The 26099-nt window shown below is 37.1% G+C and overlaps 1 protein-coding gene across 4 annotated transcripts in view; it reads left to right on the top strand.

Moving 5' to 3' along the window:
* RIPOR2 (RHO family interacting cell polarization regulator 2) overlaps positions 1-26099 on the top strand; it is a 3249967-nt gene that overhangs the window by 2803680 nt on the left and 420188 nt on the right. For all 4 annotated transcript variants that reach the window (XM_044067082.1, XM_044067083.1, XM_044067084.1 and 1 more), the window contains one exon: positions 14379-14537. In XM_044067082.1, coding sequence (XP_043923017.1) covers positions 14379-14537 — 159 coding nt within the window. The remainder of the gene's footprint in view (positions 1-14378; positions 14538-26099) is intronic.

Consider the following 26099-nt stretch of genomic DNA (forward strand, 5'->3'; position numbering starts at 1 on the left):
AGGTTCCTCACTAAAGAATACAGTGGGTAAGTAAAATGTTCTATGCGGACCACCTCAAGGATCTATGCCTGTATTCTGTCTCCTACAGGCTTTTGAGGGGGAGATATATGCCTGGCATACAGGGCATTGTCAGACCACACTCTGATGGACCTCCTGCATATCCACAAAACAAACACCAGAATTACCCATTCTAAATACTTAAATTTTGCCTGTGATGTAAATAGGATCTGTTGGAGAGACAGGTGTGCTTCCCAGATGCTACCCTGTCTATAAAACAGGCTCCCCATCCATATGAAGCAGAGTTCCTCCCTAACCCAATTCAAGTGTAACTTGGACAATTGGCTGGGGAACCAGAAATTCATCCATGGTTTGGCACCTATGTCTCTAATGGACACAGGCAGCCTGTAAATGGTTCATCTCCCAAGCCCCTGCTGACACTTACCAAGGGTATCAGAACTTGTCAGAGATTTGAGATGCATAGCTAGGCTTAAAAAGGCCCTTGTGGGTGTTAGCCTAGTAAACACCTGTGAACCTATAAATGGTGAACTTTCAGTGTGGAAAACACCATTCCTGTCCATAATTGATGCACTGTGTTGTCATTTTAACTGAAATAGAACTTGTAGATAAATATGGATAGACACACACACACACACACACACACACACACACACACACACACACACACACACACACAATAATGTCTGTATACTCTTCAGAAAACAATATGATACCACCAAATATCTTTGTGCTTATGGGGAATATGATTAGGCAGTCTTTAGTACCGAGCTGCATAAATCCTTAAGGGTATAAGTGGCAGTCTTAGGGTTTAATCTGTGCCTACATTTTCCCGAAAGTTTTGATAAGATTTTTTTTTTCTCTGCACAACTAGGTGCTTTAAAGTGATGTTCTGATGTGTTGCTTAAGTCTGTTTCCACGTGGTGGTGAGAGCAATGCAATACATGGCAAAATATATTCTTCTTTGTTTGTCATATCACAACTGAGATGTATGTAGTTGTTCTAAATTTGGAAGTATTCTGTCATTGTCTGTATGCTTCCTACAGCTCCAAATTTTGACTTCTAAGCAGTGGCACGTGCTGCATAAAGATGACGTGGTATAAATGTCTTTATACATACCTGGAGGTCACCAACTAAATGGATTCTGTATCTGACAAGAAGTAATTTTCTGAGAAATCTGTTAGAAAGTTCTAGTTGCCACAGATATGAGTTTTATTAGGTGTCACCATTAGTGTTACATAGCTATTTTACTGCTTTGTTTTATGCACATTATTTTTCTGTATGGCAGACAATAAATATGAGAGATGCATCTTTAGTGTGTTCTTATGTCATTAGAATGAAAAATATGTATGGCTCCGAAAAAGTGATATTGTCCATTTTAAATGTTTCAAAAACACAGATTTTGCAAGTGCAGAGAGACAAAATCATTTTCAGTGTTGCTCTTTTCTTACCTTAGGAATATTGACTCGTGAAAAAATATATGTAGTGCTGGGTATTAGTGAGACTTCTGGCAAATTTGTAAGAAAATCTAGAAACAGCATAGATAATATAGTTCAGGTCAAATTAAAGTTTAGGCCTGGCATTAGGTATAACAAATCGCAACATTTGAGCAATATTTAGATTAAAGTGTAGCTATTAATTTTGTTCAAACTAAAACATATAAATTTTATCAAAAATGTAAGCATATTGTATTGTTTTGACTTCAGCCCTATACTGTAGATGTATTCTTACATCAAAATCAAATTAATCATTTGGTGTTGGGGTGGTTGTGGGGGGGGGGTTAGGAAGAGATAGGGGATCTGTTTTATATTGGGCATTTAGAATATTCATATTCAGCTTTTTTGGGGGAGTCATTGCATGCTAAGATGTGCTGGGCAACTTAAGATATGTTTTCAATGTGCCTGTTTGGGATTTTCCTTGTCTTATCGTGTTTGGAATGTTATCAGGTAGGACATAATAAGCATAACCAGTTTTGGCTGGAGTTTCAAAAGCATTGCCAGGTGTTAAGCAAGGTTGATGTATTGGCACCAGTTCCATCCTAGTTACTAAATCCTGATTAGTCTGACTTGAAAAACTTTCAGACACTTTTGGAAAGGGTTCTATGGATAGCTTGTGATTTATCAGAACAGGATTGCAAATTTAGCCTCAGACTTGGAGACAGATACTAGCTTGCTGGAAGGTTATGATAATTATACAGTTTCTAAGTCAGGCATTTCTAAATGTAAAGAGAATGTTTAGGGACAATCCTAAGTCTAAAGCCATGACTGCCTTGAGTTTTGTGAATACGTGAATATTTTAATTTAACTCTGAGATGGTAGTGTGGGACACATTGAACTTAAGACATATATTGCACTTGTACTTGCTTATAAAAAGGTATTAGAACTGTTTCAGTTGTAGGACAAAAATGTTTATTGTTCTGGATTGTCAAGTATTTTTCTATTTTAATTCTGATACTTGTCCCACTTTCCTTTTTTTAGATTTGTTTTGCTGTTAAGGATTTTGGTCTTTCAGTTCTGATACTTGTCCTGGAATTGGGGGGGGGGGGTTGTTAGTATGCCTTTCAGCTTATAGTTAGGAGCGAGGGTTGTTAGTGAAAGCTATAAATTTGTATGGTTTAGAACCTGGGTGGGACATTGTAATGGATTTTGAATATCATTCCCATAAATGGAGATTAATATTTATGCACCAACAGCATCTTCCTTACAAAACTGCAAAAACTCATTTTGGATAAGAGAATCCCTATGTTAGACAGTATTCATACCATATAATTAGTGGGAGATTTTACCTGTTTTTTTTATTGGAGGAGGAAGTGGAAGGGTACAGAACTCAAGGCAGTAGATAGTAGAATATATATATATATATATATATATATATATATATATATATATATATATAAAATTAATTAATCACTGATTGTTGGTTGGTGCTTGGGTGTCTGCAAAGTTTACTGTTAAGATTTTTCTTAATTTTCTATAATTGATTTTTTTGGACAAATTAATTTCTGATCGAGAAATCAGGCCAGTTACCTGAGAATGGATTTTGGTCCACTGGCCTTAATAATTAACTGAATGTGTTTTTTAAGCAGTTTTAGTGAATAATGTCCATAATGAAAATAACATATTCAGCTACATTATTAGAAAACAATCTAATTTTTTAGCTAAGTAAACACTCCAATACCAACCTACTATACAAAACAAGTATATGATTTTGCTGAATGTATTAAGCTTTTTGAGACGAGTGATTTTCCATTAAACATAAGAGGTTAGCCCCTACTTGGATAATATTTGGATGACTCGCTGAGGTTTACTATATAATTGTAATTCATGGGTACAATGGAGGTACTGGATTAAAGTAAAATTACTAATAATACAAATGGAGAGGGAATATACCATAAAGAGCTGGTTAAAGCCTGTAATGACACTGCTTTGATGGGACAATGGGTCTGGTCTTTTTATAAACTTTTATTTTTGGATTGTCAAAAAGATATGAGAATGGTTATGGCAGCAAAATATTTATGTTCTGGGAGAAAGGTAGGCAACATTCCTTTATGTGGTGGTAATAGAAAAATGTTCAGGAAAGAGGTTTTGTAATCTGTTAGGAGTTTCAGTAACTAAAATCTCTGAAAACTGAAGAAAAGGGAAATGCACTGTCTTTTTATCATATGTTTGACAAACAAAGAAACAATGTATTATTATTGAGAATACATTGTTATTCCTATTGTTTGCATATGTAAAAACTCATTTTTTTATTAACACTAAAGTTATCCTTGAAGCATGTTGAGTCATTTTCATCACCTATGAGAATAGTATTTCTTATTACTGTAATTTGCTGGGTTGTCTGTTGTGGATAATCTTAGCCATATGGAAGGAATGGAATTCAAGTGGGGGGGGGGGGTTGCTGATTTGTCATACTTTTATCTTACTGTAAGATTGTATTTTATAGTTATGCAACTATAATAAAGCAGATACATCTTACTGGGTCCAAACCGCTTATTAAATGTTGAATATAATTTCTTGGCATATATGATGTGAAGAAGTTATTTCCAAATGATGATCCGTGTTTAATATGAATTAATAGTTCAAATAATATTCTAGAAGGTTGAACTTGAATATAGCAGAAAAATTCCTATGAAAAATTGGTGATAAGAAAGCATCTGTTTAGTATAGTACAGCAGGTGGCTCTGGGTTTCATATTTTGTGTGGGTGCAAAAGAATGTATTGTTTTTCTCAGATGAAAAGCCTTATTTTTAATGGTGGAATTATGTCAACTCAGTGATGGTAAAAATTTCAAAAATGTCCAGTGAATCTACCTTTGATAATCATAAGAACATTTTTTGTAGGGAGGCTTCCTGAACCCCCCACGCACTCTAACGCAATTATACCAACAAACAAGGTCACACAACAGTGGAGAGAAATACAAACTCCTTTGTCAGTGAAGCTAGTTTCGCTAAACAGCATTCAAACATTTTATGTTCAGCGAAACTAACTTTGCCTGTTTGACAGATTCCCATTAATGGTTATATTGGGTCAGCAGTTTCTGCAAAAATATTAATGAAACAGGCCTGTCCCCTTCAACAAAGTCTTATCTGGTCTTTATATTTATTGTATGATACATGGAAGTAGGTAGAAGTGCCTTTATGGGTGGTTTCCCACAATTTGTATTATATGTATATTCTTTGAGTATAGTTTTGTTATAAGTTGGGGTGGCTGGGTTCCACACAAATATTGCAAGGACTATGAGTTATGGCTTCTGGGATTATTTAAGAAGTATAACATTTCTTAAGGGTGAATTTATTGGGTTTTTGAGTTGTAAAATTAAAAATAGCAGAAATACAGTGATCTAACAAATTAAGCCTAATAAAATACAGTGATCTAACAAATTAAGCCTAATGATAGTACAGATTAATAAATGGAGAACTTTTCATAAGGCTTTTGAAAAGAAAGTTGATTTGTTGAAAACAAGCACAGAGGGCTGTATATTAAAACATCAAAATCACATAATCTCAAAACTTATAAAACGGAGTACAAATTCTCAATCATGTAAGCTCGACCCCCCCCCGGTACACATTTTTGTAGGAGTGCAAGCTCTTATCCATCCCCATGTGGTTGGCATCCATGCTACTTACAAATTTCAACTTCAAGATTGCACCACAGTGGAGAAGGGGTCAGTACTTCATTTCCACTGTACTGCAATCCTGTACAGTTCAGCTTTCGGCAAAAGAAACGCACTTTCATTTCTTTGTTGCCAGTTTGATCATACAAGATTTAAAACTTTCTAGGCTTGATCTTGTAAGCTTCAAACTTTTCACAACTCGAGCTTTTAAGGGGGAACCAGTTTAAGAGTTTGTATTTATTTCACAGGACATTTTTATTTTTAGAACAAAAATGTAATTTTAACTTACTGGAATTTTCTTCACTGTAATATGGGACAATCATTTAACTCCTGTCAAGTGTGAGGGGTCTTGCGTCAGTATAGTTCTAATGGAAGTTTGAAAATGGATTATTCTGTGCATGTATATTTTTCCGTATTTGTACATAATTTTTGTGTGTGGATACTTTTGACATGCATTGATTGCATAATTATTAGTGAGTTTCTTGGAGAAATGTAACTGTAAGGTCAAATGTACTGGGGGGATGCATTGATTTGGAGTCTAGAGAAGCATAGAACAAATTTCATCAGAGGAAATTAATATGAGAATTGCTGGAAAACAAAAACTGGTTACAGTAATATTGTAGTTGTATTTTTTTAACTTTGATGGGAGATTTGAGATGCTCCATTAAAATAGGAAGCAGAGCTCAGCACTTTCTAAGAGATTTCAGATGGCAGTTATAAAAGTTATTTTATATAAAAAATATACCACTGAAAGAGTAAGTACTTGAGATTAGCTTTAATCAGGTCTTCATATAGTTTTAATTTCTTTATTTGCCAAAAATGTTGGAAGAAACCTGTTAAAATTACATTTTTGAAGTTGAAATTATGTTTACTAGATTCAGAACATTGCATTTACAATGGATGTCAGTGTTCAGTAAAACTAAGTTTTTCCAAGTAAAGGTGCAACAAAGGTGTAAAATGTAGAACAATTGTATAAAATTTGCAATTATTTCAGTAACGGTCATGGGCTCCCAGTAATTGTACTTTTGATGTATAGCTGTACAGTGTAAAGGCCATTTGTGGTAGAACTTGGCTGTTGTCCAAGGCAGCATTATACATTTACTATACAGTCTTAGGGACAGTTGCCCTTGACATTTTAATTAAGACCAGCAGTGGGATCCAAACCCTTTGATGCTGGTTCCTTTGCAGTCTGATACTGACAGAAGCAATTTATGATTGTAATAGCTAGATTAGAAGTTAAAGTCCATAGGCCCTATCTGTGACATATTAACTGGTAGGTAGTGTCTGTCTCTTGTAAATTGGTCTTGTATAGCCTGTCACTCATTAGTCTCTAACACATATGACAAGAAGGCTGGGGTTTTCTTTTAGATGCTTTAATACATAGAAACAAATCAGGATGGATAAGCAGCATCATTAAATATGAACGAACTAGTTAACAGACAGACCTTGCATACATACATGCTTACATCTCACCCGCTAACTACAAAATGGCAGTCTAGCTTGCATGTGCTCAGTATTTATACACGTGTGCAAGCCCGTGGATAGCTTCTTAATGTGTATACACACATTGATTTACATAGCCTATTAAGACTGCTTTGGTCACTTTAAGTTGTGTATAGCATTGCAGCCACAAAGTAAATATGCAGAACTATATCCAGTAAAGCATTTCTTTTATTTTTTTTTAGTCAGAATACTTGGCAAACAAGACATAAATGAACTCAGAGTATGGAAAAAATTCAGTGCCACAGAAATTGTGTATGCTGCTATACCTAGGGATGACATAAAACCAGCAATATGTGCAGGTTAATCAGTTATATAACGTTGGAGGCATCTTGGTTGTAGGTATAAAGCATGCAGCAAAGCATTTTATATCATCTTCAGTTAACACCTGAGCCTACTTAGATTTAACTACACTAAAGTCAGAGATTAAATGCTTAGAGCTTGAAGCAGCTGAGAGAGTAAAGCAGTTGAGGCATACAAGATGATGAAAGAGTGAAAAACTGGAGAGAGAAATAACTCCAGCAGGGAAGGAGAGTCAGGTCTTTTTGTCAAAAGTATGTGAGCTCTGTGAAGAGAGAGATGATCCCTCAATGCAAAAGTCAGTAAATTGTTTCCAAAATATTTAGAGAGGGATGATTCCATTGTTTTTTTCAAGCAGTTGAATTGGTAAATTAAATAGGGACAATATATAAAGTTTTAACACCTTCTTTTTGGTAAGGCAAAGCATGCTGCATCATAAACAAATGGTGTAATTGTTTTGACTACTTATATGAAAGCAGAAGACCATGGGAGTGGTTATATTCCAGAAATAAGCACTTATTTTAATTTGGTGAGTGGATACCAAGTCATCACTACATTGGAAGTATTTGAAGACATTATGATGAGGAAGCAAGCACTTGGTAGTTTGTTCAAGGACCTGAGAATATGGCTTGCTGACTGGCAGTTTTAGAGCTGTGAAGAAACGGGGAAGGGTACATCTGAATACTAAAGGGGGTACCAATCACCATGCATGGGTTTAAAATAGAGTATGGGGGCCATTTAAACCTTTACAGCAAACTATAGAGGGAAAATGGAAACCTGTTGGCTCATTTATACAGCAAGATGTTGGAGTAAGATGTTTCCAGTGTAGCCAAAGTCATACTAGGGAGATAACAAATGTATTCAACACAGTAAAGATAGGTTTTGTTGAATGGTAGATGATCCGTATTATTACAAGGGCCTGTACCCTATCATGGCAAATAAGAAAAATGAACCAAACAGCTGAATTAAACCACAATAATTTACTACAAAAGAACCCAGGTAGAATTCACAAAGTAAGTGCTTTTGTAAGGCACAATAGCCAAACTTCATCAGACAAATTCATCTCACAATTGCTCAACATTTATATTTCTATATCTCTAATAATATATATCTATATAATAGTATAATATATCTCTATTAGTAGCAAATTGAAGCGTAGGGTATTAGATAGGTAATTTTATAGTAATAACATTTTATTCATGAATTGTTTATCATTGTATATATTTTTTGTTTTCAAGTATGATTTATTATATATATTTTATATATAATTTTTAACATTCAATCATTCTGCAAATATTATGTATGTTAAGTAGTTAATTGTGGATTAAATGTTCAGTGGGGTATGGTTTGTAATCTAAATGCTGAGCACTTGTGAGATTAATTTGTCTGATGAAGTTTGGCTATTGTGCCTTACGAAAGTGCTTGCTTTGTGATTTCTACCTGGGTTATTTTGCAATAAATTATCCTGGTTTAATTCAGCTGTTTGGTTAATTTTTCTTTTTTTTTACAAGTTGGTGTTTTTTATGGTATTTTTTTCTGTTATGGCAAATGGCAGAAAAAATCATTAAGAGGGATACTGCTTCAGATTAAGCCTGTAGAAACATTACCTTCATAGGCGGACTACTGTGGGTTGGGCCATGGGAGGGACACATTTTTTCAGGTGTCATTAGCAGCATTCATTTGGCCAGGGATATAGATAGGGGAGATTAGTAATGTTGGATTGTATCTGAGCAGATGTTCTAATAGGAAATTAGTTTATCACTGTACTTTGTGTGCATAGAGTAATACACAGTCAAGCATGAAGGCAATCACCCAGAAATTGCATCAAGGTTAAAATTCAGTCAATTGCCCGCACCTCCAGCAGAGGCTGGTAGATTTGGCCTCTTCAAGAAAAAAATCTAGGTGATAAGGAAAAGCCTGCATCAGAGCCACAGCTTTCATAATGTATCGGACTTCCACTGGAAGGAGTTGCATCAGAGAAGGAAATGAGTGATAACTGCCTCAGATTTAGACATACTGCTATCAGAAAGTACTGGACTTCCTTTAGAAGTGGAACTGGGGAAGATTACAAACAGAGGGCTAAGCCAGGCACAGTTGTCAGATGACACTTTACAAGCCATAAGGAAGATAGCCAAGGAGACTCCTAATCCTCACAGACAAAGGGAATGCATATACTAAAAAGGGGGTGGTTGTACAAAAAGTGAACTCTTATAGATGGACTACAGATCAAAAGTAATATTCAGTATTTGGGAACCACAGGAGCCTATTTAAGACACTTGTAACCATAGCCCATAATAGTTTTGCTTTCTAGCCATATGTGCATAAAACATACAACAAAAGGGTTATGCAGAATTTTTGGTGATCAGGCATTACTTAAGACGTAAGAGTGCTACAAATGTTTAGGGTTGCATTAAAACGTTGCTAAAGCATGAAGTAAACCCAGTTTGTATCCAGCTGGTAGAGCACCATGGTGGCACAGGGATCCAACAAACAGTAAAAATGGCAGGGTTGTCTAGTGTTATACCCTGCCACCATAACCTTAGAGGTTCTTTCAGAACAAGAATATAGGTGTGTGACCTAAGATATACCATTTACCTCAAGCTTCATTTCCAGAGAGTTTCTAAAACAGCTTACCTTCTGTTTGGGGACAAATGAGATGTGTGAGGAGAAGTCTAATAATACGGAAAATGTTGATGTTCTTACAAATAAATGTGTGTGAATAGTGACGCTGCTCTATTGGAGATGCAACAAATTATTGTTTGAAAAACAGAAGTAAATGAAAAGCTATACTACACTTGCATTCTCAGTACAATGTGAAATATGATTGAAATGGTATTATGGTATTTAAGTGCATTTGCCACTGTGAAAATATGCTACTGTTTAAAAGCAAAATTAAGCCTTGCTTCCTGAGTGCATAAATGTCTGCTGCTCTTGACGATTCTAGGTAGGTCATACAATGATGATGCCTCATTTGAACACAGTGCCTGCTAAATCTTACCTTTTACCTTTTGAACTGAATCAAATCGGCAGCCAGTTTTGTCTGAAACTTACAAAAGTAGAAGCAGGCTGAGTTACTGTTGGAGACTACCCTTGGAAGAAGTAGTGGGGCTGCATGTGCCTGTAAGGATATTTTAGACAGAAAGATAGTCTGCAAAGTATCTTTGAAATGGGTCTATATTATGAGATCGACATTTGAAAACATCGAACAACATATGGTCGATGTCTTCAAACATCAACCTTATAAAAAGACAAAAAAAAGTACCCTAATGAGTTTAAGCAGAGGGGCAAGCCCCCCTACAACCCCCACTACTTAAATATACCAAATCCGAGACCGCACTACATTGCAGTAAACGGAAATCTCCGTTTACACGCTCGAGATTCTGAGCATTTGATATTCTTGTGTCGACAATGTCAGATTAGATATTGCCGGCTTTCGAGAATGTATTGAAACACCCACTGAACATGGAGGTCTAGTGGACTGCCTCCCAATGTCCTTGACCTTGCCAGCAGGACACAGTTTTTGGGGTGAATAAAAATTAGGCTTAACTGTAATATCTAAAGCACTGAAAAATAATTAAATGCCATCCTGTTAGTTTTGGGAAAACTGTATATTTTTGTCAGACTTAATTTAACAAGTTAGTTACTTCATTGGTTTACAGTTCATTATACATTACATTTGAGCTTAATTAGTGCCTGCTCCAACAGCGATGTAATTATATCTTGCAGGCATAATAATGACATCAGGATATAGCTCTCTTTCTGTGACTGGAAAGAGCTTTGCAAGTACGTTTTCTTTTTACTTGTATATTTTAAAAAAAGCAGTTTCATTTTTTTTTTATAAAACTGTTCACATTCATGAATATGCTTGCAAACGCATCTTGTTGAACAACTGAGTTTTAAATAATTGCCTGCACATGCTGTGTTGCATGTTCTAGCCAGCTACGAGGAGGTTCTAGTTTTGATGTTATTTTTTTTCTGAACATTATGTATCTGTTGATCATATTTTTCAATTCGGTTCCTTGTGCAAGTTCTGCACTGTTTGTATAAATATTTATGAAGGAAATACTCTACTTGTTAATTCATTCTATTATTTTAACTCCAAATGCTTGTAGCTGATAGCTTGTTTATTCACTTAAAGGTTTGCTTATTTAAGGGTGAGCATGTAACTATGGTGTCCACCTTTTGAAGATTGACAGCTCAGAGTTAATTGTTACCATTTATATGTATAATGTTTACTTATTTTAAGGTTAATCAGTAAGGTTTGTTTATATGCATGTGTGTGTATTTTGCCTAACTGATGGCAGCTTCTAGAAAATAATATATATGCGTATGCACTCACACATGCATGTGTATGTCCAGAATAATTTTGGTTAAGTTTTAATTGCTGTTGGTGAGATTGTACTGGAAATCAGTGGGCTCAGTCTGAGCTGGGTGAAATCCTGAGGAGCCATTGGTTATAACTCTGATTGCTAGCTGTACAGTGAAAGGTCATTTTGGTGTGACAGGACTTTTGCTACTATCTAAGGCAGCAGTGTATATTTCGTATACATCTTTAAGGCTAACTTCTCTTGATATATTAACTAACACCAATGGCTGGATTCAGTTCCCATAATGTTAGTTCTGTTAGGCAAAAATATTGACAGCAGTGGTGCAGGTGAGAGAGGACAGTAATGTCTTTTGAGGGTACTCAGAGCATTATGGAGAGAAAGGAGAATAAGCATACCAGTGCCAATTTACAAGAAAAAAGATGGCCTACACAACTGTGGGCCGTACAGAGATATGTCTACCTCCTGTAACACTGCCTGAAAGTTCTGGAGACGGTGATTGATAAACAGATTCACAGAGTGGTAGAAAGTAAGATGGGAGGTGAGCAGTTTGGATTCAGATCAGGATGCAGTACAACCAACTCCATGTTTACAAGGAGACAGTTGTGAAGAAAAGAGTTCAACTGGACATTTCTAGACTTGGAGAAAGCATATGACAAGGTCCCAAGAAAGCTGATTTGGGCAGTCTTGTGCAGGCTATGTATAAGGACTCAATGACTCAAGTGGGAGCGGTGTTTTATCTCACAGAGGGGTTCCAAGTGGGAGTGGGTGTGCACAAGGGTTCAGCACTGAGCCCACTGCTGCTCCTACTGGTGATGGATTGCATCAACAAACAGGTTAGAGGGGACAGAGCAACAAAGTTACTGTGTGCAGACAATGTGGCATTACAGGCAGACTCTGATTAAGAACGTCAGCAAAGGATAGGGGAATGGAATGCAAACTGAAGGCACATGGAGTAAAACTGAGTACAGATAAGATAGTTGTAGTGGCAGCAAATGGAGGAAATCAGAAAAAAGCTGAGGATTGAGAAGGGAAAATAGTAAAACAGGTTAACAGCTTCAGGTATCTGGGAGGAGTTGAGAAGAGAAGTCTGAATGAGGAGGTCAAAATTAGAATCAAAGGAGCTGCTGCCAACTAGCACAGTGTGTCAGAGGTAGTGTTTAACAGAAATAGGAAATACACCCTGGGGATCACTTCTGTGGCTCTGCTCGGTGGGCACAGGAAAATAACTTCCTTGGGTGGCATAAGCCAGGGAACCTTGTTGGCTAGGCTTACTTAGGCTCTTGGGCCAATAGCCTAGTACCTACCTATGAACCTATAAGAATGCCAAAGAAGCTGAAAAGTAAGGTGTACAAAACAGTGGTGCACCCAGTACTACTGAACAGTATAGAAACCTGGGCTGTAAAGGCAGTGCAGTTGAGAAAGCTAGTGGTGATGGATATAAAGTGCCTGAGATGAGTGGAACGATGTGCACTGTGGGACAGACAAAGAAATGAAGACATAAGAGCAAAAGCTAAAGTAGCTCCAATTGCAGAGAAGGGCAAAGAGAACAAATTACATGGATCTGGGCACGTGCAGAAAAGCAGAAGACAATCTGGTAAAGATGATTTGGGACAGACAAGGCAAAAAGGGAACAAGGGCATCCATAAAAGAGATGGATGGATTATATGAGGGAAGACATGTGACAGTCAGGCATGACTGTCGAAAATGGTAGGAGAGTGGCACTGAATCGAGAGAGATGGCAGTAGTTGACATGACACCCTGACCCCATGTAGAAAAATGAGGAAAAGAGGGTTGTTGATTGACAGCAGTGGTGCAAGTGTCAAAGCCCATAGGTCATCTATCACAGCCATGTACTTTAAAACACCTTATAGCATGATTCCAAACCTATCCATTGTAAATAATAATCTGAAAATGACTGTCAATATTCTTGTATAAGCAGCCTTTGTATGTAACCTCTTCATTTTGCTCTGTTCATTCACATTTCTCTATAATGAGCTTATTCGTTTGTAATTTTGTGACTGGTTGTGGCTGAAAAAGGGACATAAGCAGGGTAGTTGGGCTGGTTTCGTCAGTTATCAAATGAATAAATTACTAAATAACAAGGATAGCTTTAGGTGAAGTAAATGTTTAATTTACTGTTATTAAATTTATTAATAGCTTTTAATATCACAGCACTGAGGTCAGATAAAATAAAAATCGGTACTATTATAGTGGCACACAAGATGTAATGTGTGGGCCTGTTTGTGAATGTAAATGGTTTTATGTTGGAAAAATGGAAGGAATGTTTAGGACCAGAATACAAACGTTTAATGGAAATGAAGGAATGGCCTTGCCAACCATGTAGCATATTCTGAATCTAACCAGTCTTATTTCAGGGTGTGCATGTAGTTGACAAACATATTTTTGTGCCACTTAAACAAATTATAAATTTAAATCCTATTGACAATGTAGGCAAGGGTCCAGTGCTGGTTATGGTCTAAACTAAATATTCTGCTTAAAGCCATTATTGCATTTGAAGGGACCTAAAAAACGTAAAGTATGAAATAAAATCAAATGCATTGTTGAATAATGTTCTGAACATAGCTGGTAGTTAACTGGTTAATATATCTTTTTAACAGATGTGCCCAGGATGCTGATTTTCATTTCCTTTCTGCCTGAGGAAGTGTGATTACTGATATATTTTCAATAAATATTTAACTACAGTTTTGCCTGTGACAGCTGTATTTTGATAAAATGTGTTATGAACTTATTAAATACTGTTTCGGTCAAGCTAATTCTCCCTTCAGCTGCTCGGTATCATCTTGGCTGTGTTCAGGTTTGCAGCTTACCCCCCTTTAACCATTTTGTTTTGCTGCCTTGGGGAATTTAACTGGTGCAGTCATAATGCAGGTTTATTGCTATAAGGCTACAGCATAGTTTTCATACCTTATTTTTTCTGAATGGAGCTTTGAATATTTAGTGCTGTTCAGATATTGTCTCTTGATATGTGAAACCTAAATGCATTACAAGGAAACTGGTGTGAATGTACTGCGCTAATTTAATCATAAAAAATTCCTTATTTCAATAGCAAAATTTTGAGTCACATATATTGACTATATATTGTTTTTTTTTTTTTTCGTTTAGCATTTTGGGCCATGGTGAACCAGATGATGGACAGAGCAGATGTTACCTCTTCGTTCTGCTTCCCGCAAGAAGTGCTAACGGTTTTCCATTTTTCAGTATACCTGGCCAATCAGAACATTACAGATCTCTGTCATCATTTGCGTAAACTTGCAAATGAAGGTATGAACTGTTTTACTGCAAATAAACTAAATACTGTAGAACAGGTAAATCAAGAGCTCCAGTGTTGTAAACAGAAAATACAGTGCTGTAACATTAACAAATTGTATGTGGCACCTCTAATATGGAATAGCAAAGAGGCTTACTCCCATTGTAAGTTTATCATTAAACTTAGGAAATTTGATAGGTGACTCAATTGAATATAAGGCCTAATAAGTAAGCTCTCCCTATCTTAGTCACTCTCCCCTATTATTTTAAACTGAGTAACTGTAGAAAATGTTATATTGCCTGCAACCCAAGGCAAACAAAACAGAAATCTCCTGTGCCAATTCTTTCTAACAAATGTTTTGTCAAGCCTACTCTCTTTCTTGCATCCTTCCCAAACTAACAAATCATAAAAATCATCTGCCAATTGCTTCCTAGCTATTTTGTCAAGCCTATTCTTTCTTTTCATCGTAGTTAGTGACTAAAACTCTTTCATCAGAAATAGTTTTGTTATACTTGCATAATTGAACCCTGCAGCCTGTCACTCCCCTTGAAACTACATGGATTTTTTCAGCATAAGGTATATTGTTTTTTTTTTCTGTTTTCTGAACTAATCTAGAAATGTAAAGTTTAACAAAAGTGTCCTGTTACAACCTAACTTAATGGAGTGCCCTAGAACAAGTACTTGTCCTCTGCATCTTATTAGAATTGTACTAAATAGTAAGCACAGACATAGTTAAAATACAGATCAGTGCACAGTGTCACCTCTTTCTTCTTTTGGTATGCACAATATATAGTTTATCTTTGTTTTGTGTATGACATTATGTGTAATGAGCTTAGCTGTTCTGCTACATTTATATTTAGAGATAGGACCAAGCTCATTGTCAGCTTTTTCCTTTTACTAGTGAGAATGTTGTGGTTTTAGTTACATACTGTGCTTCTTTGGATCTTTTTCTTGTTGTACATATTTTGAGTTTCAGCTTGTCAGTAGATTGCAGTGTTATAGTCGCACATATTTTGGGTGGAGCTGTTGTCCCCTAGCCTACATTGAAAACGGGCTATGCCCAGTCCCACTATCTTGATAAGCTAGATGCTAAATAAATATCTACTTGTGTTTATTTACCCATTTATAGAAAGGAATAAGTATAAATAAGGTAGATTACAACTATACCCGTTTTTTTTCTAGAATGACTTCTACTTTGATGGCTGAGCAATGGGTGACCCACAAGCTCTATATCTCTCTGTCAAATCTAAGACCTTCAGGGGGCATAACATGTTGCTGGATTTGTGGAGTCATGTCACTTATGTTCTTGTTGCACTGCCTTCCTTTTTGGGGCTGCACTTCTGCTATTGTGTGCAATTTCTGACTGTGTAAATGAATGTGAAGAGACCAAATGAAAAAGACCCATTGGCTGTCATGTTTATTAGAATGATTTATTGGAGTGCATCCTGCTAAGTCTGGATTTACTTTGGAAGTTGTGCTTGATTCCATAGTCACGGCCATTCTAAGAAATACATTTAGTGCTGTCCTATATGTTACTTCTCAAGATTTGGGTCTTGGGGCCATCATTACAGACAATGCCAACCTGGTTGTTATACTGGCAACATAGGAACAACACTAGGCAAGTGATCACAGGAAACATACAATGCTTAGCCTTATACAACTTTAGACGCATTTAAAAATTCTTGCCATCCTTTACAAGCACTCAGAAGTACTCAACCGCTAAAGGATCTAGGGTCATACGTGATAACTTGTGTAAATTTGTGTCTGCCCCATCAGTCATCAAGACTAGCATTAAAAGTTGACAAAGTAGGACTTATCTAGACCTGTAGTGGTAACTTATTCCATAGGCTGGAAATGCATTGAGTTAGAAACTCATCCCTCCATTGAGTCTTGTTTGTGTATATTTTTGTGCAAATGTTTATAGAACTACTGATGTGAGGTCAAATAGAAATGGATGTTTCATAGCTGAGGAAATGAGACATCATTCACCACTGAGCAGCCAATACTCAACTGCATATAAGAAGAGTTGTGTTAATCTACTAGAATAGTTGAATGATTTTGAAGTCTTTAATGTTCCTGGTTAAAAACCAATGGAGCCTTTCCTGTTGATCAGTATACCTGGATTTGTACATACCAAAGTGGGTATAGTATTTGATGAAGGGTCTGATAAGGGAAGAGTGCAGTGATGAGATTACTTACTTGGATCATGAAGGCATTTCCTTGGAAAGTAACTGTGCCAAATAGAAGAATTTCCTGACTATAGAGGGAGCATGACAATTGAAGGGAAGAAAGTTATCTATGTAAGTACCCACGTGTCTTATAGCCTTATTTATCTGAAGAGGGGTACTGCTAATAACATATGAGATTTTTTATCAAACAATAGTATGCATTCTTTTTTGCATTTAGCATGCAACAGGGTAATCCAGCCATCATTGGAGTAGTTTAGTATCCGTAGATATGCAGAAACCAGTGCCCAGCTTGCAGCAGCATTTGTTGCAGTAATTTTGTCAGTTATGCCACATGTTAATGCTGCATTTAGTGGCTAGTTCTTGCTCATCTAATACTTGACTCTCTTCTTGCCCGTCAGTGCAAAAGCAGATTGTCAACATTACTGGTGACCTATGTTTTGGAGCAAACATAGGTTGGGAGGTTGACCAGGAATGAGCACCTTTTCTTGTTGATAGTGAGAATAATCAAGCTAATATAAGTAGCTGCCTGCAAGCGATGAGGGTGGTACATCAGCAAAGTCTGTAGTATTGGGACTTCATGCATGATGTAAGTGAAGCATGCATGCTGGTAAAGCAGTCTGTGTGTATCCAAACAAAATGCAAAAGGGGAAAATGGTTCATGCAGATCGAGGGATGATCCACTGGAGAGGTTCTCGAGCTCACTTCTTCTTAGGATATGGCATTCGAAACAATTGCTGTAAAACAGGGTACAATAATATATCCTCCTCCTTGTTTTTTTTAGAGGGAATTCCAGGGTCTTTAGATGCTGAGGTGCCAGAATTAATATTTTGTGGGTTCTTGTTTTCTGATCGAATGTTAGCTAATACCTAAACGTCGTTCTGGTAATAGCGAAAGCAAAAGACCGCGAATGGCCGATTTAATTCAGGGAAAGAATTCCCTTGGCTGTTATGTGGATTTTGTCCCTTTCCCCACTGTAGACCGATCTTGATATATTTAGTTAGGGGGTGTGGGTGGCACAGCCCCCCACATCGGGGGTGTGGGGGATGAAGCCCCCCACTTCATTTTGGTTTGAAATTCATTCCCTATGTTAAATCGGCCATTTGCTATTTTAATTTTTTGATATTACCAGGTCGACGTTTAGGCATTCTCTAACCTAAACGTTCGATCGGGTAATATAGACGCTATTTTGTAATGAACAGTTCCTTGGATATCTTTGGTAATCTAGCAAGGGGAAAACAATATTTAAAAATTAAGGAATACTGTTTTGTCAAAGATTATAGGAGAGAAGGAGCTCTGCCACTACTGCTGTGCTCAGTTTCAACAAAAGTATAAACTCCAAAAGAAACACCAGCAACCTAGTATCCGCCCTCCTCTTAGACATGTCAAAAGCATTTGACTCAGTTTCACACCAATTCCTGCTCTGAAAGCTATTCTCCCTAGGACTCTCCCATTCATTCCTTACTAGTTCCACGGTTATTTCACCAACAGACTCCAGGCTGTAAAATGGAAATGAGATCTCTTCCCCCTTTCTGTCTGTTTCTGTTGGCATACTTCAGAAATCTATTCTAGGCCCATTACTATTCAACATATTCACTAATAATCTTCACAAAGCTATTAGAAAGCCTCCATAGTATACTACTGAGATGATGCCACACTCATGTGCTGTCCACCAAGTCTACAACTACTCCACAAGATGATCCGGGACCTTTTCCTCAGTTGAGGGCTGGCTGGATGACTTGCAGGTACTTTTAAATGCTTAAAAGAATGAATGCTGCTTTTACCCAAATCTTTGTCAGCAGGGAATCAATCCTTCAAAATTACTTTAGCAAGTAATACCTTATTTGAAACTCTTTCTACCATAAAGCTTCTTGGTGTCTTGATCTTATGTTAAGTTATTAATTAACACATCACTCAAGCCATCAAGAAAACTCACCTAAAGCTGGGTTTCCTCTACAGAAATAGATCCTTTCTCAGTGACTACTCTAGGAATTCTTCAGCAACATCTTATCTTCTCCCTTCACTTCTCTATTCAGCACCCATCCTGACTAGCCTTCACTCCACCTTAAAAAATAATCTAGAGGTTTGCTACAATAAAATAGCTAAGTTTGCATCCAGCTTACCAAACCATTCACACAATTGCCTAGCACTAAATCACCCGCACTAGCTCAAACTACCTAATTACCTTACCTACTCCCAACTGCTTAGTGCCCACAAAATAATACACAAACCCCAGCACCTGCCCATCACTACAAAACATCCTCAAACGCTACTTGCCTGCTCGGAATCTTTGCCCAGAGAACAAAATATCTCCTGACCAAGACCAAGTTTCATAACAGTGCAGGTGACTCATTTTATGCAACCTATGTTGCTAAGCACTGGAACTCCATCCAACCCACCCTAAAACAAGGCAACATCACCACACATTTCAAGCACAACCTAAAACACCACCTAACCTTTCCTCATTGTTTCCTGAATGAACCTGCCTTTCTGTTTCTCTTCCATCGCCAGTCTCTGTATCAGTCACCCTAACTTTTATCCCATCTCTCATCACTACTATGATTCTTCCAACTGACTTGTGTCCTTAATTGTCTCCTACTACCACCACCTCCTTACCCATCTCATCATCTTACCTGTTTGCTGCTGTTGTCTCAACCTCTCCACTAATCAGAGCTTTTCAACTTATATTTTTCTTGCTCTATTTTCTGTTCCTGCTGTAGTGACTGAACATTCTTGTACGGTGTTACCTTCATTTAACACAGCAACACATTAGGGTGCTGCATATTGCAGAAAACAGGGGGGGCCATTTTTGTGCTGTAGTACCATGTACTCTAGATGTACTCTAGATTTTTCCATCTTGTACTCTCTCTCCATATGAGACCACAGTGCAATAGTTTAACTTGAAACTTTGTATAGTGCTTAGTCTCTCTCTTGGGAAGGAGCCTTATGTGTGCTAGTTCACTGCTAGTCTCATAGCCAAAGGCCACATACATCCGGTCATTCCACATCTACACTGTTAACAGCTAATAAGCAGAGGTGCTGTAAATAGAATGATGCCAATGGTCACATTTGTCTGTATGAACCTTGCAGTGCAGGGCATAAAGCTGAAAGTCGTATGCTAACGTCGCACTGCCCCAGTGAGAACATACACATATGTTTACAAAGTCTACAGGAAGTGGGAGATGCAGACAAATGCAGGTGCTGCAGTACAGAACTAGAAACAAGTTGGTGGTTGTGATATCCTAATGGCTGAGCAACTGTATACTGAAAAGCAAAATATTTTGACAAGATCGTGCAAACACTACAAATTATTGGAAACATGAACCACAAAGAAATACTGAAAATAAATGATCGCATCCATTGCCAACAATTAAGTAAGTAGAAGCTACTGCTTTTTGAGAGAGACCAAGTCCTAAAACATCAGGATATGCAAGCAACAACTAAAACAATATGGAATAAAGACACCCAGCTAATTCTAACAGTAGCAGGAGCGACAAGTCTATTAAAAAAACAAATGTAAATGTAAGTGTACTTAATTATGCTACCAATAGATGTAATTTATATGAACTACAGAAGGAGGCAATTCTGGGTATATTGAAAGAACTCTCTTGGCTGACATGATAAGTTGAAGCAGTGTTAATTTCATTAATGCAGCCTGTCTCATTTCCTGCCATGGTATTAGAAACCCAGAACTTCTGGAGAAATAAAAAAATAGTATTGGTATTTACCATTAATATATAGTTATGCAGTGGCTTACAATGCATGCATTGTGGGTCCCTATTGATATTCTGAGGAATGTTGTTGCGCTCCTTGGAACTGCAAAAATTAAAATGTAAATTTGAGAAATGTACTAAACCCAAAAGTGTGGTATCTTAAGAGTATTTCCTTACTCTGTGGTAAATGGGGGGGCAAAAGATTTAAAGGTATGAATACAAGCTCAAAAATTCACTGTTTCTTGTTTGGTTCACTTTTTTAAAGTGTCAGGACACCCAAAAAACGGGTAATGCATTTAAGATCAGGAGCCCAGTGTGGTATTAGCAGCCACAGCCCCTACAAAGAATACTTGCATACTTTGTCAGAAAGTTGGGTTGTGTGTGTAGATTGCTTCATAAATAAACTTGTCATGGTTTTTTTCATGGTAACAACAAAGTGGAAGTGACCTTGCTGTTTAACTGCCCTAATACCTCCTATCATCCCCAGTCTCAAGTTCCCCCTACCCTTTTGACGCACTCCCAGACATGCAGATAAGTCACATGAGTTATTGCACCATACTCCATCCTATATTCTCCAAAACTGAAGACAGAAATAGATGAAAGCAAGCTGGAAGAAATTAAGAGGGAACCATATTAGAGTAGCAGTTGTGTGTGTTTTTTTTTTGTTACTTTTTTGGGGGCATGTTTTTGTCTCTCTTGCCTGATAGTCATCTGTCTCCTTCTAGGCAATTAGCCCATTTGTTCCTCTATTGAGGAAGTCCAGTAAAAGCATATGTGCCCTTTCCATGAGCAATTCCTTCTGCCCAGGATGGGTATAGCCATGCTAATAAACAAACTGGTTGCCTAGTCCATAGACAGGGCTGTATCCCTCTATGCCTCTGGCACAAACTAGGATAACAGTTGTATGCTGTGGTAATTGGTAACTGATCTAGCTTCCTGTCTGTGTCAGTGCAACATGGCTTATAAGAAGTAAAAGAAGTTCTCCATTGCATTTGCAATGTATTTAGTTTTGAGTCTCTGAAATATTTTTTTCTCCTCGACCAGCAGAGAGCTGTAGCCTCTGGTAAGTTTATCCATTTTCTTAAACTGATTGGTGGAACAAAGCACCTTGTGCATCATTTAATCCATAGAATTTACATAAAAAAGCAAAGAAGGTGGAACTAGTTAAAATCAAGTTTACTGCAAAATCTAGCAGGTACATGAACTTGATAAAAGGAAGTGACATAATTTCCAAGATTAGTTTTGAACATGTCCAATTTTTATTGGACGAAAAAGCTTAACTTTTGTACATTTTTTTAATAAAAAAAAAGTCACAGGTTGTTTGCTGGTTGTCATTTTTTGAAAATTGCCACGTCGTGCATTCGTTTTGGGTTCCTGGTTTTGCTTCTGCATATTTGACATCATTGTTGATTACAAGTACCCAGGTCATACTAATGAATTTTTCAAGCAAACTGAGCAATATATTCTCTCAAACTTGTCTTGGGTCTGCCTAGGGACCTACTTCCATTGGTCCTGATGCCTCCTACTGGAGAAGCTCAGGTGATATCCTCACTAGGTTCCTAAACTACCTCAGTTAACTAATCCTCACCAGGTTCTCAAAGGTCCTTAATTGGCTCTCCTGAATGCAGAGGAGTGGTGTGTCTACTCCAGAATTCTCTTTGATGGCCAGGCTTCTGTGTAATGTAATGTGAGCCCAGCAACCCTCTGAAAGAACCTCATGTCCGCCACTTGCATTTACAGTTTTGTCCTTTGGGTTACTATCCAAAACTTGGGTCGTAGGTAAGGATGGGAACACTTCTGTAAATTGAGGACTTGGTTCCCACTTCACTGTCACTGTATGTATGATACCCGTGGTGCTACCACCACTGTACTCATCCACTAGTCAGTTTTAGTTCTCTGTGCTGTTAGTCGTGAACAAAATACTACCAACACCTCCACTTCAGGTAAATAATTCCATTTCACTTGTAGAGGATTCCACTCTTTTCCAGGAGACATCTGATATAGTGGGTCTGATTTTCATCTCATTTCCTGTTTTACATTCAGTAGTGAAAATGAATTTGCCCAGTGCATACCAGAGCTCATAATCACGAGAGGTCAAGAGAACATTAGCTTCAAACACAAAGTAGTTGTTCTCATATTTCCCATTCTACACACTTTCCAAAACTCAACTTACTTTTTGGACATGAAAATTATGATATGGGATGGGGCTGAAGAGATGAGAACCATCTGTGGTACAGTTCTACATTGTTCTTGAAAATATGCAACTTAACACTGTAAATCACAACCTTCCAGTTGGGAGGGTTGCATGATGAATTAAAGAAATGGTGGTATAGAGTGAGCCAGAAAGTGAAGGAGATGTTTCGTGGGGGGACATTATGGAGAAAATACAAAAAGAGGATGCAGAGACGATCATGAAGAACAGAAAATATGAAAAATAAAACATAAACAGAGAAAGTAAAAGAAGGTAAAACTGGAGTAGCAGAAAAGAAGGCAGACGAAAATGAAAAACAGAAGTACATGGTAAGGATTCAAAGTAAAGAACATGAAGAAATGGACAGATATGAAGTGCGGGACAATTTAATAGCTCCTTTGGGTGTAAAATCACATGAGGTAAGAGCATTTCTTATTAACAGAGACATTTTGTGATATTACATTTGAGAATCTCACTTTCATATTCTCCAAGAAAATTTTCCGTTGAAAAAACAAAGACACTATCCCATGGAATCTTTGTGATAAAATCATTTAATGGAAATGAAAAAGATCATACATGTACAATTTTGAACAGAGGTAGAAAGAGAGACTTTGAAAGGACATTTGAAAGCTTTATGTAAAGAAGTACTGGCCATTGCAAACATTTATGACAAAAGGGGTTTATGGCCTGGTGGCAGGGATTGTGGTACTGTATTAAAAATAAAAAGAGAACAAATTATGCATATACTAAGCATGATACATGTGGAGGGGAACAGGGGTGCTGTAAAATACTGGGGACAACCCAAAACATACACACACACACACACACGTATATGTATGTATATATATATATATATATATATATATATATATATATATATATATATATATATATATATATATATATATGTAGATAGATATACACAGACTTTTTTGTGGAAAAGATAATTTGATATGTTACTGTGACCTTTGGGAAGGAAATTGGTTAGGCTTAAAAGAGCCTATTAAGAAAGCTAGCCTAGTAATTGGGAACTTATGTAAACATGAATCTAAGGGAAAAGGAAAATTTTAGAGCGCTTTCTGTAAATATGAATAGTTTTAAGAATATAGTAAGAAAAATAGGAATTTTGGTGTCAAAATCTGATTTTCATGAGGTTGTTCCAGGAGATATCTATACTCGCCACAATATTTATGGCTTTAAAAAATGAACACGCACAGGAATCTGTCTATTCCAACCTCACCACCACAAGTGTTGATGAAAAAATAAAGCAAAGAAACTAGTTGTCTTAAAAACTTCGTCAATGAGCTCAGTCACAATAATTTCAAAAAAATCATGAAACCCAGGTAGTATTCCAAAGCAACAAGCCTTTATCCATCATAGACAAATGATCCTCCGTAACAAAAAAATCAGAAATATTTTGACAATGTTAAACATATCTGCTTTTATATACCTAAAAGTAGGTGTGGAAAATGTATGTATTGTTTAATTTTAAATCAGCCTGTTCGAGGCAAACAGCATAAACAGGGCAGTAAAGGTGTAACATGTGATATAGATGTAATTATATGAGAAGACACAAGATTTTTAACAATACAAACACAACTCTTGCTCATCAGATACAAGAACTGAATCACTTTGCAGCAGACCTGGTACACCATACTGTTGTAGCACCTCCAGCAAGACATTCCAGTGGTGCATGGCCCACAACACGTGTACGCCATACTAGTGAGCTACCACAGCCCCCCCTGGTATCTGTGCAGTAACAGAAAATTAATCCATCCTTCCAGTTAGCTGTCCTAACTACATTTTTCCAGATTCCTAGCATTGGCATCCCCACAGAAGCTATGGTGTATGAGTCTTCTACAACTGAAACACACACACATTCCTGTTCCCCCTTAAAAAATGTCAATTACCTATCCATTTTGTCAGTCTAGGGGTACTTTTCCCTATCTTCCATGTAATGCAGAAAAGCCATGTTAATCGTGACATCCCAATAATATCAAATATTTTGATATTTATAGCCATATCTTATTCTGTTTTACAACTTTGCCATCTTGGAGTTGAGTAATTACTACAGTGACCATATCTATTGAAACGGACTCAGTCAGATCACTTACTTTTAGTACTGTCTCCTTAAAGGAAACTATATCCACCAAGTTCAGGAGCTCCTTTAAGTGTTCCCTCTACCTCCTAACAGTGCCCCAGTCATAATAGTTTATTTGCCCGTGATGAGAACTGCTTGTGCGCCTCCCCTCAGTCAGCAGTAAATAGAGAATGGGAGACGATGTGGATCACTCTGGGGTCAGGAAATAGCCTGCACAAGTGTTATCTGTAAAGCCTCATCCACAAGGCATAGAAAAAAATTAAAAATGATCTATTATTTATTTGCATTCAGTTACCAGAAAGTTCTGACTGGGTCATGCAAAACCCCTTTTTAGAGGAGGCTCAGGGAGAAAAGCTCCAAAAAACATATTTAGTGAGAGAAAAACATACAGAGAGATTATAGCTGGCCCTTTGTGAGGACAAACAATATTTGAACAACAATCATTACAGATTCAGTGATATAGGATACCCTTAATATGACAAAGAAACAGGAGTTATTGTTGAGAAGCATTAAATGCTAGATGTAAATTGGAGCACCTGCCAGCAGCCACACCTAAGAGCAGCATAATTCTTAATGCCTTACAAGGGGCAGATCTCAGAAAGTTAATACTAAATCCTGCTTAGAGTATTGGTTGTGTTATGGAGCATGTGTAAACAACAAGCCTTTGGAGTTGGATATAACCTCCTTACCATATCCAGTACCAAATTAGACAGTTTTGATGCAAAACATGTACTGTTTTTGCATTTTATTTTAAGGACAAGCCCCTGAGTTTTTACACAGAACTGAAAATCCCTGCTGCAGACATTATGAAAGACTGAACCCACTATGCCTCATTACCTAAATTAATGTTTAGGCTACAACGTTTTCATGCAAAGTGCACCCACAGTAGTTTCTAACTTCATAGCTAGACAAGTTGTCAACTAGTTCTTGCAGGTGGAACACCTCAAACTGAAAATGAGCACGTGTAATAGTGAAACTATAATGCAGGAAGTTATTTTGCTTACCCATAATGCTTTACATTTGTATGAAAATCAAAGTCCAATGTCTACCTGTACAGAAAAAGCAAGTAAACCATAAACCTAAAATCAAACAGCACACTGTAAACTTCATTTTTCCAATGAGATATATGCAAATGACTCCTCAATTATATCAAGTGTTTCAGCTACACGACTGCTGAATGCCCCTACTACACGGGTACATACAGTACAATAAAGCCAAACCTCACATGCTTGTTTTGGCATTTTTTAGTGATCTCATCAGCATAACATAAGTGGATTGTTTGCCTGTACTTTAGAAACACACAGCTGTAAACACAGCTAATGCTCATAAACATTAAGGTGTCTGCAAAGTATCCCAGCTAACACCCAAACCATTCAGTAAAAAGT

This window comes from Protopterus annectens, chromosome 3.part1 (genome assembly GCF_019279795.1).
Source record: "Protopterus annectens isolate FY-2018-M chromosome 3.part1, PAN1.0, whole genome shotgun sequence".
Lineage (NCBI taxonomy): Eukaryota > Metazoa > Chordata > Ceratodontiformes > Protopteridae > Protopterus > Protopterus annectens.